At 46.2% G+C, this 19,814-nt stretch overlaps 1 protein-coding gene and 1 long non-coding RNA gene across 6 annotated transcripts in view; one reads left to right on the top strand and one right to left on the bottom strand.

Annotated features, from left to right (window-relative positions):
• The first annotated feature begins 1,534 nt into the window (after window positions 1–1,534).
• LOC121104224 lies at window positions 1,535–3,981 on the top strand. Its single transcript, XR_005836516.1, has 2 exons — window positions 1,535–2,808; window positions 3,862–3,981. It is a non-coding gene; the product is annotated as an uncharacterized LOC121104224 (long non-coding RNA).
• A 12,223-nt stretch (window positions 3,982–16,204) lies between these two features.
• Window positions 16,205–19,814, bottom strand: part of LOC103679529 (inactive phospholipase C-like protein 2) — a 71,975-nt gene continuing 68,365 nt past the window's right edge. For 2 of the 5 annotated variants that reach the window (XM_040636844.1, XM_008709093.2), the window contains one exon: window positions 16,205–17,063. In XM_040636844.1, coding sequence (XP_040492778.1) covers window positions 16,884–17,063 — 180 coding nt within the window. In that variant the 3' untranslated portion in view covers window positions 16,205–16,883. Of the gene's footprint in view, window positions 17,064–17,876; window positions 19,274–19,814 lie in introns of those variants that run through there. The other 3 variants (XR_005836580.1, XM_040636846.1, XR_005836579.1) reach the window with 2 other exon arrangements.

The following is a 19,814-nucleotide window of genomic DNA, read 5'->3' as shown; positions in this document are numbered from 1 at the left end:
TGCTGGGCTTCATTTTTATTGGGATTTAAAAAAAATGAATGAGGGTAGCAGATCAATAGCATATGTACAGCCTGGACTCAAATTCTAAGATGTTGTCTGCCAGCTGGGTTCTGTGGCCTTCTGAAGCTACGTCCACAGAGGGAAGCTTCTGGGAGGATGGTGCCTGTCAAGTTTTAGCAGGAGCCAAAGCCCACTGGGCTGGGTTCAAGAGCAGGGCAACTGGGGAAAGTCTGAGCACTGAATTCAGATGGGTCTGATCTCATTCTGTCGCTTGCTAACTGTGTGACTGCGGGCAAGTAGAGTCACCACTCTGAGCTTCTGTTTCCTCATCTATAAAATGGACATGATACTCCCTACTGCACAGGCTGTTAAAGGGAATTAAATTGCAGAGTACGTGATCATTGGGTGGTAAGAGCTTTATAAACGACATGCCCTATTAACTCCAGGTCTTCACTGTGTAGTGTTGTCTTTTAGAAAAGGTTCATCCCTTCGTTCATTTGTTCAACTAATATTTACTGAGCCCCTATGATGGGCTGTGGTGCTGGGTGCTGGGGATACACCCGTGAACAAGATGGACCAAATCCATTCTCACTGAGGGAGAGAGTCAGTATACAAGTAAACAACAACAACAACAAATCTTGAAAAGAATCAATAAGGTTGATAAGCTAGAGTGAGGAGTGAGATCTGGTGGCCAAGGAAGGCCCTGGAAACATTAGTACTGAGACCAAAATGATGAGAAAGGACCAGTCTTGGGAAGTGCTGGGAGGAGTGGGTACCCAGCCCCTGGGGGGGGGGGTGAGCATGGGGTGTGGCTGGAGATCGGGAGGGAGACAGGACCTGTAGAACCTGGACATGAGGCTGGGGCTGGGCAGGGGCCACGTTATGTGGGACCTTCTCATTAGACGTTGGCAAATTTTTTCTGTCAGGGGGCCAGGTAATACATGTTGAAAGCTTTGTAGATCATGTGGGCTCTGTCACAACTAGTCAATTCTCCTGTACCCGAAAACAGCCATAGGCAATATGTAAAGATTGGGCATGGCTGTGTTCCAATAAAACTTTGTTGATAAAAACAGATGCCACTACTAGGTGTTTATCCAAAGGATAAAAAAACAGTGATTCAAAGGGGCACCTACACCCCAATGTTTTTTGCAGTAATGTCCCCAATAGCCAAAATATGATATGGAAAGAACCCAGATGTCTATCGATGAATGAATGGATAAAGAAGATGTGGTATGTGTGTATATATATATTTGCAATGACGTGGATGGAACTAGAGGGTATTATGCTAAGCAAAATAAGTCAGTCAGAGAAAGACAAATACTGTATGATTTCACTCATATGCGGAATTTAAGAAACAAAACAGATGAACAGAGGGGAAGGGAAGGAAACATAAAATAAGATGAAAACAGAGAGGGAGGCCATGGGAGACTCTTAACTATAGGAAACAAACTGAGGGTCACTGTAGGGGAGGGGAGTGCGGGGATAGGGTAACTGGGTGATGGGCATGAAGGAGGGCACATGGTGTAATGAGCACTGGGTGTTATATGCAACTGACGAATCACTAAATTCTACCCCTGAAACTAATAATACACTATATATTAACTAAGTTGAATTTAAAATTTTTAAAAATCCACACCAAGAAAACAGACGGCAAGTGGGATTTGATCCACAGACTACAGTTGGCCAGTCCTTGGTTTAAATCATGGTAATGAGTTTGAAGTTTCCAGGTACAATGCGTGGCCATTAGAAGGCATCGAGCAGGAGGACGCCGTGGTCTGACCTGTGTTTATGACTTCCATTGGGGGGTCACACCAATAACATGCTGAATTATAGCAGGGCCCCCAGGTGCTCTCACAGAATCCCCAGGAGCATTCAAAGCCAACCAGTGAGGAGAATTAAAAGAAGAGAGGCAGAGGAGGAAGAGGAGCGGGAGAACAAGAAGACGATGTGGGGGAGGGAGGGAAAGGAAGAGGAAGAAGAACACACACAAAAATGCACCTTCCTTGTATTGAGTAAGAATGGCTTTGGGTCTGGCTTCCTTCTCTCACCGTCACACCCATGAACACCTAATGTGGTGAGTTGTGGTATTTTGTTTACCACTGCTCTAAGGTATTCCACTGTGTGAACATATCACAATTTATTTACACATTTCCTGTTGCCACAGCAAGAAATATTTGGGCAGCCAGGAGCCCTCAAAGGTTTGATTCTGGTGTCAGCACCCAGAGGTGGGCCCACAGCCAGGCCCCGGGTCGCATCAGGCTGGCTCCGGGGTCCCTGGAGGCCCCCTTGAGTTCTGCAGGTCCTACCAGACACGGAGAGCAGGCATGAGTGTGAGTTCCCCACAAGCCCTGGCCCAAGCCCCATTCTTTGAACCTGAGCTAACCGATTTCAGATAACTGAACATCCACCACCCAGATCTGTGACCGGGAAAGTGTCTGCAGGAGGCTGTAGTGATGGGGGCAGGGCTTTCAGTGTTCGGCCCATTTGTCCCCACCTCACTGAAGGTGAACAGACCCACGTTGGAAAGATTGTACCTGCGTGTGGTGGCAGTTGTGAAGCCTTCGGAATATCACATCTGCCTCCCCAGACCGATTTCCTGCCTCAGACAGCTGGAGTGAGAATTGCTTTGATGACTAAATTTCATCCTTGATGAGAGAGCTACAAAGAACCAGAGTAGTAATACTCTCAATGGAAACCCTGAGCAGGACCATCGCAGCCGACATTTGCTCAGCTCCTACAACATCCCAGGCATGGTTCCAAGCATGTTACATGTATGAGCTCATACATTCCTCACAACATCATTCTGGGGTAGGTGCTGCAATGATTTCCTTTTGCAGATACAGAAACTAAGGTCCATTGAATTGCTCAGGACCACACGGTCAGGCAATGGCCAAGCTGGGATTCAAACCCAGGCAATCTGACTCCAATGCCTAGAAAGCAAAAGGTAAGAGAAATAAGTGCATGCATTTATTTTCCTTATGCATTTGCTTCCCTGTCATTCCTGGACAGTGGAAACGGTATGCAAAGGTGATAGAGCCTAGAACCTGAGCAGGGGTGGAATAAACACCCTGCCTTAACTGCTTGTCTTTACTTACAGTTCTCTTACTCACTTATTCATGCACGCATTCATTCATTCATTCAATGGCACTTAGGAAGATGGTTTGAAATATGAGACTTTGCCAGACCCAGGTGATACTTTTGTTCTCAGTGGGAGTGGGAGTCAGCCAGGAGCAAAGGAAGTGGAGATGTCTTTCCCTGTCGGCTCTGGGCAGATATCCAGGTTCTAAGTGGGATCTCCACCCCACCTCCATCCCGCCATGAGGCCAGAGTCTCACCCAATGTCTCTTGGGTTTATGGATGCACTGGGGACTTGTCCACACCAGGGATCCAATGGGGGATTAACCCTAATTTGAGCCCATCTTGCTGAGACTTGGGCCCTGGCTGATTGCTGTTGGTAGTTTTGAAATACGGCAGTTAATTCTTGACATTGCTCCCACGAAGAGGTTGGGGCTATGTCATTTCCCCTTGACCTGGCTGGGTCTGTGACTACTTCAAGGAAAGGATTATGGCAGGAGTACTGCTATGTGACTCCTAAGGTGAGACTGTAAAAGGCCACGCAGCTCTCTGCCTTGTCACCAAGGAACGTTCCCTACTGGCGCCCTGAGAAGCTGAACCTCCCTGACACTGCCATCAGGACAGTCACACGGAGACACTCTGGTTGGCAGTCTGGCGGAGCCCAGCCTCCCTCTAGCCTAGCCCCAGAGCCAGGAGTAGGTATGAGGAAGTCACCTTGGCCTTGGGTCCCCCAGCGCTGGTAGTTTGATTCCCCCAGTCAACTGAATCCCACCCCCCTTCCCACAGCCATTGAAGTCATCCCAGTGGAGGCCCCAGCCATCGATGGAGGAGAGAGAAATGCCTGCTGCGCCCTTTCCAACTTCTTGACTCATAGACACCATGAAGAGAATAAACCGGTGGTTGGTTTAACCACATAGCTTTATGGAGGTTTGTTAATGCAGCCATGGCTACCTGGAAACCTGTCTATAGCAGTCAGAGTCCAGAATTAGTAGGAGATATATACCAAGAAATTTATTGCAACGAAATGGCTAAAGTGATTGTGGAGGCTGCTGGAAAGTCCAAAATCCGTAGGGCAGAGCCTAAGAAAGGGCAGGAAGGAGGTGAGAGCAGTACGAGAATAAAAATTCCAGGTTGGGATCTCACATTCATCATCCCATCTAATACAAGGTGCCCAGAGTTACATGGTGGGGCAGAGAGAACCCCTGGGCCAGTGTTTGGGTCTGGAAAGGGATGGGAAGAATGTATTCCCCAAGCAGGGTATGCAGAAAGGGTGGATAAAGGATAAGAAGAAGGTGGCCAGGGGTCTGAGTGGTAGGAAACGGGGCAGGGAGACATACATGCCAGGAGGGGGATCAGTATCTCACCTGTGTGGCAGGAAAAAAAAGGTGCTCCAGGGAGGGTGGTGGGAGGATGGGCAAGGGGACTGGCTTCTCATGGAGGGCATTGCCCATGAAGGCGTTTGGACTTTATTCTGAAGGAGACACAAACTACACACCATGTCATAGTGTTGTTTGCTTTCCATGACACACAGAAATCTTGCCCTGCATCATTTCCTCTCATACAACAACGTCGGTGAGGTAAATGGTTAAAAAATACAAATGGCGCCAGTGATGATCCACTGACGGTGAGCACCTCCGCTGCTTCCGGCCTCCTACACCGTCTCCAAAATGATACATTTGGTTCTTCATATAAAGTATCTCTTGTGCTGTTTCAAAGTATGTGGGAAACATGACTCAAAGCAATGTCACCCAATACCGTAAGAAGAAACAATGACGTCAATGGTGAGAATTCCAAACAACAAGCCGCTTGTCAGCTCTACATGTTGGGCTCCTCACGGCTCGGCCCTGAATCCTCCACTTTACCAACACCCTCTCCCAGATGTTCCCATCAACCCCCTCAGCAATATAGGCCATGCTAATGACCCCCAAATGTGTCTTCCCATCCTTGACTGCCCCTCCACGTTCCAAATTCATATATCCACCTGCCTACTGGACATCTCCACTTAGACGTTTAATGGGATCTCAACCTCAACATGTCCAAAAAGGAAGTCCTGATCTCCCCAAAATGTGCTTTTTCCCTGTTCTTTCAGGTACTGTTTCTTAAGTTAGAATCCTAGAAGCTATCCTTCATCCCTCCTTCTATTCACCCAACCGAACCATTGCACAGAGAGTGCGACACACATCCTGGACGCACCCTCCTCTCTCCTCTATTGCAGCGTTTGTAACGGAGGCCCCCACCCCCGGCCAATACGCTACTGCGTCTGCACTCTGGTCCCTCCGCTGCAACTCTTGCAACCCTCCACTGCTTCCTCCATCAAGCAACAAAGCAGGATCTTGCAGCAAAAATGGACTCATACCCTTAAAACCCTTCAGCAGCTGTCCCGTCATATTTAGAATAAAAGTCACTCCTCTCACACCTTTGGCCTACAAAGCTCCACGTTGTCCAGTCCCGGCCTATCTTCCCAGACTCATCTCGGTCACTCTTCCCTTGGCATGTCACCTCTTGTCCCTCAACATACCGAGCTTCCCCACCTCAGAGCCTGCACACGTGTTCTTCTCTCTGCCCGGAATGCCAGCTCTACCACTCTTTGTTTGGGTAAATCCAGTCTTTTCAAAGTCAGAAGGCCTTGCCTTCCTTGGCACTTAGACCCGAAGTAGAATCCCTCCTGCCAATTCTTTGACATAACTCTTGACTTGTTTCCATAAAACCCCCATTACAGCTCGCCATTTACTCAGAGGCCAGTTTGCTTGTTGCCCGACCCCTGTAGAGAGGCAGCCAGTGTTCTCTTTCTGCAGCACCTCGAACAGTGCCTGGCACACACAGGAGCTCAACAGTAAGGGCAGAATGAATGCAGACCACGTAAGGCCTTCGTTTTCTGATTAGGAAGAACACGGATCCTGTCACCAGCATACACTGATGAGGCATACTTTGTGAGAATTTTCTTGCTGATAAATTTCTTACACAAGATGTGTTCCATTTAGGTCAAAGAAGTATCAAAAGAGAGAAATAGGTCCAAAAAATACTTAGGTGAAGAAGACAAAGAACTCTGAGTCAGAGATCCTGGGGGAAGCTGCGGTGTGCGTGGCACACCGAGCGCACTTGTTAAGGTCTGTTGTGTGATTACAGCTCAGCGCTACTCGATTACCTAATTCGGCTCAGCCAAATGACCCGACACTGCGGAGCAAGAACCTCTCTTGGCTAGCCCCAGCGGCAAGGCACTCTTATTTCTAGAACACTTGTCCAAGTTCACACTGGGCATTGGTGGCAGGGGGTGGGATCCACCACAAGGAGGAATCCATTTGAATCCCAAATCTGGTCATGTGTCTGAGACAGTACCTGTTTTTCAGAAAGAAAAGACCAAGGATGACAAAGAGAGTGGGGGGTCATTTAGGGAAGAGCGGCGCTGTGAGAACAGAGCTGACAGGAGCACTGGCAGGCCTGGGGCTTGGTCTCGCTGGGGAAGTCGCCTCTCGGGGCCACAATTTCCTCATCTAGAAGGCGTGGTTTCCAAACTTCCCTTTTTAAATATTCACAATTTTAAAAAACCAAGCTATAATGTACATTTGCGTCTCCCCCACGGCAGCCCCCGAGTCACCTCTGTGGAACGCAAAGCCTCCCACAGCTGGTGGCTCCAGCCAACCCTTCTGTGTTGTCGGTCTGCCTGACGGTCCCCGGTGCTCCCCTCTCTGGCCACAGGCACGAGGACAACGGGAGAAGCTTTCTCTTGCTCACGTGAGCCAACACTAAGATTTTCTGAACTTAGGAAAGATCCAGGATAGAAATGAACATTTACTGATGATTTATTACAAATTATGGTGAATATATATGGTATATCATAGAAATTTATGATAAATTTAAGTAGTGATTACGAACATGTCATATACTCTCACTTATAAATCCACTCAATTTTCCCCAAACGTCCAATTTTTCCAGTGAAAATCACTGGGCAGATCTAAATGCCTTGTATATGTTATTGGCAGAATTCATTCATGTAACTGTCTTTGCACAGATAATCAGGATAATCTCTAGACTCTTGCTATTCAAATGTGATCTTTGAACACACAGTGCAGGCATGACCTGGCAATTTGTTATAAATGCAGAATCCCAGGCCTCAGACCTATATTGACATTTTGGTTTTTGAGGGTATTTTCCCCCAAATACTTCTCTCTCTCTCTTACTGTCGTCACTAATGCTCTGTACTCAAATCCAGGTCAGGTTCTTTTTTAGAGAAAACGTGACATGTTACAGATAGGAAACTGTTTTGTGCTGTTGGTATAGACGTGCCAATAAAAATCAATCTATATGTTTGTTCTATTAAGGTGTATTTTTATGAGTGTTTTTTCTAGCTATATTTTACTGGTCAACATCATCAGCCTTTTTCTGCTACCTTCAAGAGCGGATCTTAATTATTCTGTATCTAAGATAAATCTCGTGCTTCCTAGAGTTATTTTAATAGTAGATATAATTTACGCGGTAGGAAGATTAAGTATATTTACTAAGGGAATATGGATTTTTATTTTTTAGACCAAAATTTCTACTTCCTGTTTAAGTGAGGTAGCAGACAGCATTACATCAATTTCAGAAATTTTATTACTAATAAAAATATGGTGTTAAAATTCCTAAATGAAGATGGGTGCAAAATTCGAGAACCGAAGTTTGGCACGGCCCACACCATTTCTACCACTACCGCTTAGGTGCTGGGTTCAGAGCAACCAGGATGGAAAACATCTACATGTATATCTGACACGTGACATCACTTTGGCTGATACGTTCCAAGCTGCCAAAGTACATGGACCCAGGAGTCATTTCCAGAGAAGATACAACCCTAATAGGCATCATCCCAAAATTAAACAAAATTATAACAACAGAATTGGAAGGGAATTGCATTTGGAACCAGAGTTCCCAGGGTCTGGTCTTACATCTGACCCTGGTTAGTTCTGTGGCCTTGGATAATCTCTTAACATCTCTGGCCTCAGTTTCTGCATTTTGAAAAATATATTGGATTTGATGAACCCAGGAGCCATGGCCAGATCTGAAATACTATTGTGCCATCCAATTCCTTTACCGAAGCCCACGGGAGACACATTTTCATCCCTGATATGTTCCTACAGAGATTACAAAATTCCAAGGCTCGAGTGTCATGAGCTCCCCCAAATCTTATGAACATGACCTCAATTTGCCTTTTTCATTTAATCAGCATTCATATTATATTCACATGAATATTCAGGTTCATAGTGAATGCCATGAGCCAACAGCAGATGTGGGTGGAAAGCTGCAAGAAGATTCTCCACCCCAACCCCACCCCAATCGGGGCAATTCTTTTCCTTCGCCTCTATGTGTCTGCAAATTAAAAGGAGATTCTGGTGATAATGCTCTCTACACTGAAGGTAACTTCGAAGTAAATCGAAAGGACTGCAAAACAGCAATGGCTGGCCAACTGGGCACACTATCACAACTCACAAGCACCCCAGGGGTGGCCGACTGCCCTGACCATGAATGATGCAACAGTTCTGGGGACAGGGGCGGCCGACTGCCTGTGATGCCACAAATACAGTAGGCTATGGGTTCTCAGAAATTTCTGTATGCCTGTATGTCGTTGGTGCTGGTGAATCTGAACTAGAGTGTCTGCAGACGTGATATTAACTCTCCACTTAGCTGCAGGCTTCACTACTCCCTACTGCCCTCCCAGCTATTTCACCCATTTACACCACCAGCCTGGCTTCTGGCTTCTGGAAGCACTTATGCTTACTGGCCCAGTTCCCTCTCCTGATCGTCATTTATCCCACCATCACGCTTCTCTTTCATATTTCTGATTAACATTTAGCCTCACTGACTCACGAAGCTGGGACTGACTCACTGTAAACCTTCCCAGTGGGTGCCCTGTTAACCCCGCATGCAGCAGATCTAGCCCACCTTGGATTTGAACTCTGTCCTCCCTGTCGTCATTCCTCTGAAGTCTTCCTTGTGGATACAACATCCGATGATACTTTTACTCAGGCGTCCTTCTTAAGCCATTCAAATCTGTCTTCCCAAGTTGTTAATGACAACATCCAGTTTGTCTTCCTTAGTAGGGCTGATAAATACTTGTCTGTCACAACAGCCATTAAAACACCATCAAACGCAGTGCGCTCTGGTGAACCATGTCTGTGGAATTAACCGAGGTATGTATATTCCAAAACTAACTTGCATCTAGCTTGGGACACAATCTCTTACCTAATCAGGCACACACATTTTAGGACGGATGCACGAAGCTACCTCATGGACAACCTGATTTCCTCTCAAGCCCTCCTTTTGCATTCTGGCAACAGAGACCAAAGTAAGTCTACATGCATTTAACTGTGAGTCACCACTGAATGCAGTGATGGTGGTAAAGGCCCGCAGACCAATTCCTGAGCATCTCCTCCAGGCTGAGTGTGAACTACAGTCTCCAGAGCTATGACCCTCTGACAGTGGTGTGGTCTGAAGCGGGAAGCACACAGCAGAGCCCCTCCTCCCCCACGCAGGGCAGGCGTCAGCAATCGATCAATGGCTCAGAAAGAGGTTTGATTAACTGGTAATATTTGCCTGTGTTTTCAGGGAGGGGTAACATCTGTTCACCACTTCTTTTCTAGATTATAATGCAATCTGTCCAAAGAGTCCACGCTCCCGTCAATTTACAAGCATCTGAGATATCAGCTTGATGGGCAATTCCTGCTTATGTGCTGCAGGGAAGCCCCTAACAGACACACTCCATCCTCTCGGGGAGTCCCCACTCAGGGAAGGACGAGGAGAACACACACAGGCATGGAAACCCTCCCCGCCATGTTGACCATGCTAGTAGCTTTTCATTCATAATCAGGAACAGAGCACCACAGCCCTCCTGACGATCAATGTAAAACACAGTACAGAAGAGAAGGCCGAAGACAAACAGAACAGCTGACCACCTAGGAAATAACACAGGAAAAAGAAATGCACCTATGGAAGATCTAAATAGGGCTCCAATTCCGGTCACAAACCAAGAACAGATTGCCAGAAAGAAGAAACAACCAGTGGAAAACAACAAAGAGGTCTTGGAAATACAAAATATTAAAGCCAACATCACCTGGATCAAGATGACACCAGACAAAAGGGTCAAGAAAGACACGGAACAAAAGTGCAAAGAGATGAATAAAATGGAGGAAAATAACGAAATGAGCATTGATCCAAGGAACTTGACATCCACCTAATAGAAATTCTGGAAAGAAAGGACAGGCAGAATGCAGAGGTTATAATTACGTAAACAGCAGGGGAAAAAACGTCCGGACTTGAGGTCCAGTGTCTTGAAAACCATTGTTTTCTGGGTTCTGGTTGTTTTATGCAGGAAGGCAAATCCGTTCTCCATGACTTTGTCTTGGTGGGCAGTGAAAGTTAGTTCCGTTCACCTTGAATGGTGCAGGTTTGGTGGCCTGGGATCCCAACAGTCTCCTTCTAGGAAGGCTGAGTCACACTATTTCCATAACAAATGAATTCTTCTGAAATTATAATGTTATAAAGGCTGGTTATTTAATTTTAGAACCAATCTGAAAGAGAGCATGGGAAGTTGACGGTTCCAGGATAGAATGTCATGCTATCCAGAGACCTTACCAATGGGACAAGTAGCGGTGTGCTGGTTGGGAGCTGTGAGTGCAGGTGCCATGGGGGGCAACAGGGGAGAACTCTAATATCCTGACCTACCATGGTGGTGAGTCAAAGCATGACAGTCAGCAACAGATGTATCGAGAAACAGTGTAACACATACTACTAAAAGCTATCACGATAAACCAACAGCACTAAAACTAAAATGCTCCTAGCAGGGCTTGGGAATGAAGGGAGGGCAAAGCAAAGAAGCCGTGAAGTGAGCTGTATTTTTCATTTTCCTTCGTGTGACGTCACAGATCTTTTCAAGCTGATAAAGCAGAAGGAGAGGGATGAGTATGTCCTCTATAGCTCCAACTGTCCATTATGGTAGCCGCTGGCTACATGTGGCAAAGGAATGACCGAAATGTGGCTAAGGTGATGGAGGAACCAAATTATTTTTTATTTCATTGAGTTTTTACTAATTAAAATTTAAATTTGTAGCCACATGTGGCTAGCGGCTATTTCATTAGATAGCACAGATACAGATGTTTCCGTCATCATAGAAAGTTCTTTGGACAGGACTGGTCGAGAGTTTGGGAGACAATTATCAGAAGAATCAAAATGATTAAGAAGTGATTATGCATGACAAGTGCTTGGCACTGAGGCTGGGGGAAATGCAGGGAGGTTTTCCTCTCCATATCACACCTACCTAATGCTTTGACTCCTCATTACCTATATCATATCTTACTATGTGTCCAGAATGCTCATCTCAACCTATAATCAATCTCAATGGCCACAACAATCCATTCCTGAAGAATTTTTGTGATTTTTGGTTTGGAGTAAAAAATCCTTTTTTTTTTTTTAATTGTATTTTAAAGATTTTATTCATTTATTTGTCAGAGAGAGAGAGGGAGAGCACAAGCAGGGGGAGCAGCAGGCAGAGGGAGAAGCAGGCTCCCCACTGAACAAGGAGCCTGATGCGGGACTCGATCCCAGGAGCCTGGAATCATGACCTGAGCTGAAGGCAGACACTTAACTGACTGGGTCACCCAGGCGTCCCTAAAAAATCTTTTTAGAGGGAAGACATTTGTTCTTAGAAATTCTAATAGTCCTATTTCACCTAAGTTGTTAATTTCTCTTTTCTACCTCACATCTGTGGCTTTGATAAAATGCGAAATTGTCGTAGTTCATAAAATTGAATTACTATTCATCACTCTGCAGGCCGCAGCTTTACTTCTTAAATACTCGATTCTTTGATTTCTGTGATCCTTAAGGAAAGTTCTATCTTTTCTCGACCGTAAAAGCAGGAACTTAGGAGAGAGAGAAGGACGGCATTTGTTGGTGGCATCCGAACATCTTCGTGTGAGGAGGAGCTGGCCGAACCATTTCCCATGGGGAGCAGGAGGTGGGCAGTGTGAGGGGCATGGGCACTTTTGAATTTACATTCTTTAGCATTTGACCTTCTTAACAAGGAGGCTATATTCCTTTTGTAATTAAATAAAACCAATAAAAGGTGGATTAAATATAATAAAACTAAATGTTTGGCACCAGCTTTGTAGGAAAACAAGACCAAAATCCCTGACAAGGCCTACAGAGCCCTTCATGATGGGCTCTAACCAGCACCCTCACCACTCATTCCCCTCTCATTGTCTGCACCCCGGTCTCACTCTGCTTCTTTGATCCCCAAGCATGCCACTCTCCCTCCTATCACCGGCTTTTGCAACATGCTGGGTTCCCTGCCTAAATTGCCTGAAGTGCTTCACCCTCCCCCGACCATTTTTGCCTTCAGGTCTCAGCGAAATACTACTTTTTCAGGGGATCTTCTGTGGCAGCTTGTATCTTCCAAAAGTGGCCCTAATATCTCCTATCCCATATCCTCTTCTGCAATGTGACCTTACCACTCCCTTCTCAAGAGAGGGAGTTGATTTCTCTGCCCCCTTGAGCCTGGGCAGACTTAGTGACATACTTGAACAATAGAATACAGCAGAATGCGGTATCTTCAGGATAGGCTCAAAAAGTCTCAAGAAGACCTGCAGCTTCCATACATATGGGTCTTCTGGAACACTCACTCTTGGAACCCAGTGCCCTGTTATAGGAAGTCCAAGTCACATGGAGAGACCGCATGCAGATGCTCTGGTTGACAGCGCCCTGCCAAGAGCCCTGTGAGGGAGCCATCTTGCATGTGTAGCCAGCTGATGACCGCGGCCCCAGCTGACGTCTGCCAGCAACTGCACGATAGACCCCAAGCAAGAACCACGCAAGTGAGCCCAGCCAACCCACAGAACCACGAAAGATATAATGACTGTTTTAGGTTCTGAGGGTTGTGTTTCAGAGCAATAGATATTCAGTCCATCTTCTCAAGAGGGCGAGGACCCTGCTTATTATACTCTCATGGACCCACCTTTCAAGAATAACTAATGGTAATAATACAAGCCCACTCTGAGCCAGGCACCTTATAAACACCATCTTATTCAGTCCTCACAAGAATCCTGTGCAGGAAAGCAGAATTTTGTTTTTCGATCCTTGAGTTACAGAAGCAAGGGAGGTTGAGAACACTGCCCCTCAGAACTCAGCTCGGATGTGAGCCCAGGGAGCCCTTTCATTGCCCTCAACAGGGTTCTAATTATATCTTATCTTTGTAATTATTTGGATTAATATCTCCTGCTCCTCAAAACCAAATCGTGAGCTCCACAGGGGTTGGGACCATGTCTGCTTTTGTTCAGGTGATCCCTAGTGTCCAAAAGTGCTCAATAAAATCAGTGAGTGAATCTCAGTGGCTTCTAGGGAGCTCATGTTCAGTGTGAAAGAGGAATAAAATGCCAATTCCCTCATTATTCTTACGACGCAGTACCCACTTTGTAGTTTAGAGGCGATTCTGAGTACAGATATAGTTCTTGGGGACACAGACTTCAGAGCAGGCAGATCTGGGTTCAAAATCCTGACTTGAGTAGTCTGTGACCTTGGCTAAAGTCATCATTTCTTCATCTATAAGGCTGGATAAATACCTGGCCGGTTGTTGAGAGGATGAAATGACACATGCAAAGCCCCTAAACAAGCCATTGGCACACCACGCCAGCAAACGGCCCCACTGTCAACATAACAAATAGAAAACTCTTCCAACTCGTGGTAGATATTAGGTCAGCTCAGATCAAACCCTGGCTCAGACATGAGCACCTACTGAATACGGGTCGAGAAACTGAGCCTGGGCTTTCTCACTCAGTGGGTGAGGCTCAGGGGAGCGATGCTGTTGACTACGTTCAAATTTGCATTCTATTGTTTCAACCCTTGATTAAAGATTCAATGCAAAGTATTCAATACACCAAATGAGGCCACGTGATGCACACCGCAAGCAGGACGACTCTCCCCATCCAGGCTCGACAGCCCCACCTCCACGCAGGTGGAGAGCATGGTCCCTAGGATGCAGGCCACCCAGCAGGGGAGGGACTCGACCCAGGCCCAGACTCCCCGGCCACACGTACCCTGAGACGGAGGGGGTGAGCATTTGGGGCTTAGAGGCTTTCTTTCCCACTGTTCAGAAGCTGTAGCTGCTGCAAGCAGAGACCAACACTTGCAACGGCTCAGGTAACAGACAGGATCCACCGGACAAGCAGATGCCTCGGGATCTACCCCATGGACAGGTCCTCCACACGACCGCTGGCAACCTGGCACGCCGCTCTGCTGGCCTGCTGCCTGTGGGACGTCTGTCCCCACTGCACTGACGGGCGTTCGCCATAGTCTGTGCATCCGGGGCGGGCGCACTGCCCGTGGGCACAGCGCGAGTCACGTGCGCGTTAGTCAAACTAAAGGGCATTACTGGTATTCACAGTAGGAGACTCATGTGGGGGTCCCCCCATTGAAGGAATGTGGATGATGGAGCGAGCCGGTGTGTCACCCCGCTATCGCCACAATTTATGAACTCGGGAGCATGACTCACTTTCGTTCGACCGGTGGCGTTAGACTAAGGCCCCCACAGGTTCAATTCAGAGCGGACCAGCTCGTCCCTTATGAAGAAAACTGCTTACAAAGGTCGTAAATCCTAACCTTGGCCCTAGGCCACGTGACGACTGGTTCCATTTCAGCGTGAGTGCGAACAGAAGAGAGTAAGCCGCTCCGTGCGCCGTGAACGCGCTCCGGTTGGAGCCGTCGTCTTGACCGGGGGGTGGGGCCTGCCTGGGGGGCGAGGCACACACGGAACAGGGCGGCTTTGGGGCAACTCCTCAACAAGTGTGCCTCCTTCTCCCCATCACGCGGCTAATTCCTTTGAAAAGATGGGTCAAAAGAAGGCTGATCTTTTTTTATTGAGGGAAGGTGGGGCAAATTCGGGGCTGCGTGCAGTGGTGACACTGCGCTACCAGACTTTGTGACACGGGGCAGCGCGTTCTGCCGTTCTCGCCTGCAGCTCCTGCCTCTGGGCCACCGTCAGACGCAGTCGTCTCAGACTCCTGCTCTCAGGTTGCTGGTGCTGCACCTGTAACAGCTGCAGCAAATCTCAGGTGCCTCGCTCTCGCTCGTTCAAGCCACATCTTCGACAACGCCTGCCAGGACTGGAAGCGTGGCACTGGTTCCAATTTCATTACATTTAAAAAGTCATTTTTTATTATTTCTGGTTTTAAGCTGAATATTGCTATATATTTGCCAGCTAAGTTCGAGGATTGCTAACATTAGTCTGAATTAGACATTATTTTCTCATTCTATGAAACTACTTTTAATTCTTCGCTATTTTCCCTTCTCTTTTTTCTGTGTAGAGTTCCCACCTGAGCTCAGAGCCAGAGCTACCGGCCGGCTGTGTGCTGGGGTGTGCAGGGAACTGTGCTGTTAGTCAAGTAACAGGTTTAACTTCCTAACTGGAATTACATTTAGCCGAGAGCCAGCGCAGATGCACACCTTAACTTGGGCATACTATTAGAATGCAAATGACAAGAGCGGAGCAGGGAAAGTGTTTTTAGAGAGGGTATTCAGGAGTCTGGGCAGAAATAAATGAAATGTATCAGCCTGAGCATCTTCCTGTGAGGACGTTACGTAGCAGATTCCTCATACTTAATCTGCTCCCAAGCCTGAGCCACAGAGAAGAAAATGGACAGATCAAGAAGGGTTGCTGAAGACCTAGCTCTTACTCTTCCGAAATCTGAAAGCAAGTTGGGTTTGGGAGAAGCCGTAATTAGGCTGCAGTGTCCGGTATCTTTTCAAATATAGCACGAAGTGTCACTGATTTAGAAAATAAAGGCTTGGCTTAACATCGCAGCTGGTCGAGGACAGCTACGAGCACCCCAGCCCCTCTCCCTGCCTCCGTCGCCCGCTCCGCAGTTGGCAGCACTGCTACCACGACAGTGTGGACCCAAAGCCGAGAAAGGCGTCGGGGTTTGAGGAACCAGCAGTCAGCTGCCCTTGGGCAAAGTCGGGGACACCTTCCTCGAGACAAACCTGTTACCGCAGACAAGCAACTCACTTCTGCCAAAGCTGTTCAACTACCGGCTACGCTGAAGAGGAGAATATCATTAACCAGAAATTTTGAAAGTTAAACTTCCATGAAATGCAGGTACTGATATTGGAGAAATATCATAAAACATCTTTTTAATGTGAACACTACTTCATACAATGAAAAACTATTTACAGTGTGTTGCTTCCAGACTGGTTGCCGTTACATGGCACGGCGACCCAGCGAGCGTCCTCAGCGGGGAGCTTCAGTCCGACTGCACATTCTCCTTGTACTCGATGGCTCGCCGAGGCCCCCGGGGACTCGGGGCATCTGTCCACTTACATTCTCCCTAGTGATTATGGCTCAGCAGGCACGCCACCGGAATCATCTAGAACCCAGAGACTCTGGCAAGCATCTATAAGCAAAATGCGTAGGTTAGGTTTCTCTCCAATAAATACTACTTGAACAATACAATCCATTTCCGTCTCAAGAAACTGTTTTCGGTCAGGGAAAACATTTTTTTCTCAATGGAACTAGAGCGAATAGTCTTGTTGTTCACACTGGAACTGAATGATGTCTTTGTATACAAATATAGCATATTTTGGCCAGGAATATAACTTCTTGTTAAAGAGTTTATTTGCCTTCACACGCAGAATTGCTACATACATTCACAGTTTTAATAGACTGTAATTAGCTATTCCAGTTGTGCTTTAAAATCCCAAATATTATTTTCATTAGTGAGTGCAAAGCAAATGTCCCATCTGACTACAATTGGTCCTAGAGTTATAAACTCCATAATGGTTTCCAGAAAATTCCTTCAATCTCCAGTTTCATCATTTGCTTTTTCAGGTATGACTTCCAAGCTCCGGCGCGGCTTCTGAACGTCAGCATTTTCTGTGCCTGGTTTATTCAGCCCACATGAAAGAGCAGCATAATGGATTTGTTTCAGGTTCTCCAAAGTCTCGTTCTTAGCGTATTTCAAAAGATCCGCTTGTCCCTGTAACAAGACATGCAATTAAATGTTAGGTGTGACATGACTTCTTGCTGCAGTTTGACAATATAGGTCTTCCACTGAAACAGAGATATTTTGAGGCTGCAAGAGGGCATATTATTTGATACTGGCTCTGCATCCGAATATGTCAATTTCAATAAAAAACCAGTTTGCTTCCCCAGTTTTCCACACCAAACTCCAAGAGTGTGCTGCCTCTTCCGGCTTTTCTATTTATCAGTCTGAATAGAATTCTATGTGTGTGGACCCCTGCTGTCTACCCTGGCTGGAATTATCACTTTTGCTTGTTTGGCGCATCTTGGTTTTTCCCTTTTAAGAATTGCTTTATTTTTGCTTTGCATTCTGAAATAAGTATAAATTCACAGAAGGACGCAAATATAGTACAGAGAGGTCTTAGATACTTTTTCCCGAATTTCTCCCAGTGGTTACATCTTCCATAACTATAGTCCAATATCCACAAACCAGGCAGCTGACACAGGCACGAGGCACGTGTATAGCTCTGGGTCGCTTCGTCCTGTGGGGAGATTCGTGCAGCCACCACTGCGACCAACACGCAGAACTAATCTGCCACCACAAAGATCTCCCTGGCACCATGACGCTACAGTCACCCCCACCCGCACCCCCCCCTCCCTGCAGCCCCTTGACAACTCTGAGTGTGTTCTCCATTTATAAAGATGGGCTTTGGAAGCAAGCTTTGGCAGACAAGCACACGGCAGGTTTTCACTGACTACTTGCTAAAGAAGGAAGGAAGGGATTCTTTACTTTGGATACACTTTCTTGGCCAAATTTTAATTTCTTTTATAGGGCGTGGCCATCAATTTGACATATATGCGTCTGACCACATATAGGTCCAAACACAATGGGACAGACCGAAGCACAGTCACTGGGAGTCTGGAATTTGAGCTGATGATGGGTCAATGCAGACTCTGCCAGCCTCATCACTCTTGACATTTTGACCAGAGCATTCTTTTGCTGGCTGGGTGGGTGAGCGGGCAGCGGTCTTGTGCATCTTAGGCCGGTTGGCAGCGCCCTGGCTTTTATCCACTAGAGACCAGAAGCACACCCTCAGCAGACAGCCGTGATGTCTGCAGATGTGGTCAAATATCCCTGGGGGCTGAAACTGCCCATATATCAGCCAATCACGAAGATTACCGGTTAGGAGAGGTGATGTGGTGTTCCACGGTAAGTTCCAACATTCCTGTTTTGGTCTTTTGTTCTATTTTTCCTTCCTATCTTTAATTGCCTTCCATTAATAGTCTTTCTACTTATTCTATTACGTAACTTCCCTTCTTATTTTTCTTGTTTCTTGTTTGCTATTTTTACCCCTCCCCCAGGCTCTAAATTTATTCTGTCATTCTCTTTATCATCCCTCCATAGTTTGGCTTTTTCTTTGTCATACTTACAGTCTTGATACTATCCCTTCTTCCTCCCTTTCTGTTTTGTTTTTTTTTTTTCAACTGCCTCCCAATGTGCATCTCCACGAAAGTACTCCTGCACAACAAGAGCTGGGGGCCAGCTGCCCAGGGTAACAGGTAAGGACTTAGCTTGGCAGGCAACTGGACTATAATCAAATCTCAAGTCTCTGGTGAGACCAAATTGCAATGTAATTTTAAGCCACTCGGAGGCCAGAATCCACAGAATGGTTTGCTGTTTACCACTTACTGTTCATGATTTTCCTGCTTTACAAAGACCTTTAATTAGTCACTATAAATAGATGTTCCACTGCTTAGTTTAATTGAAGGGGCTTCGTTTCTTATTCATTCTTACTAGTCACTGGATTCATATACTGAAATTTTACAAGTGGTAAGGTCTTTGTATATAAATATAGCATATTGCACCAAAAATATAATTTCTTGTTAAAGAGTTTATTTGCCCTCACATGTGGGATTGCTACATACATTTATGGTTAATAAATTGTAACTAGATATTCCATTTGTGCTTTAAAATTCCAAACATTATTTTTTAAAATTAATAACTTTATTTTTTAGAGCAGTTTCAGGTTCACAGCAAAACTGAGCAGTAAGTACAGAGATTTCCCATATGCCCCCAACCACACAACAGGCACGACCACCTCCACACCACTGACATCCTGCCCCACGTGGTACGTCCATTTGTTATAACCGATGAGCCTACGCTGCACGTCGTTATCACTCCAAGTCCATAGTTTACATCAGGGCTCCTTCTTGATGGTGTACAGCCTATGGGTTTGGACAAACATATAGTGACATGTATCCACCATTACAGTACACACAGGGTAAGTTTCACTGCCCTAGAAATCCTCTGTGCCCCACCGATTCATTCCTCCCTTCCGCCTAATCCCTGGCAACCGCTGATCTTTTTATTAACTCAATAGTTTTGCCTTTTCCAGAATGTCATACAGTATGTAGCCTTTTCAGATGGGCTTCTTTCCCTTAGTAATACGCACTTAACTTTCCTCCATGTCTTTTACGGCTTGATAGCTCATTTGTTTTTAATGCTGGATGGACCACAGTTTCTTTATTCATTCACCTACTGAGGGACACCCCAGTTACAACCAAGTTTTGGCAATTATGAATACAGCTGCTATAAGCATCCACGAGCAGAATTTTGTGTGGCGTAAGTTTTCAATTCATTTTGGTGGGTACCGAAAGGAGCATGATTGACACATCATACAGGAAGAGTATGTTTCGCTTTGTAGGAAACTGCCATACTGTCTTCCACAATGGCCGGGCCGTTCTGCATCCCACCAGCAATGAATGA

The sequence above is a fragment of the Ursus maritimus genome, unplaced genomic scaffold, assembly GCF_017311325.1.
Source record: "Ursus maritimus isolate PB19 unplaced genomic scaffold, ASM1731132v1 scaffold_20, whole genome shotgun sequence".
NCBI lineage: Eukaryota > Metazoa > Chordata > Mammalia > Carnivora > Ursidae > Ursus > Ursus maritimus.
Note: the sequence above shows the minus strand (reverse complement) of the source record. Positions and strands in the feature narration are given on the sequence as shown.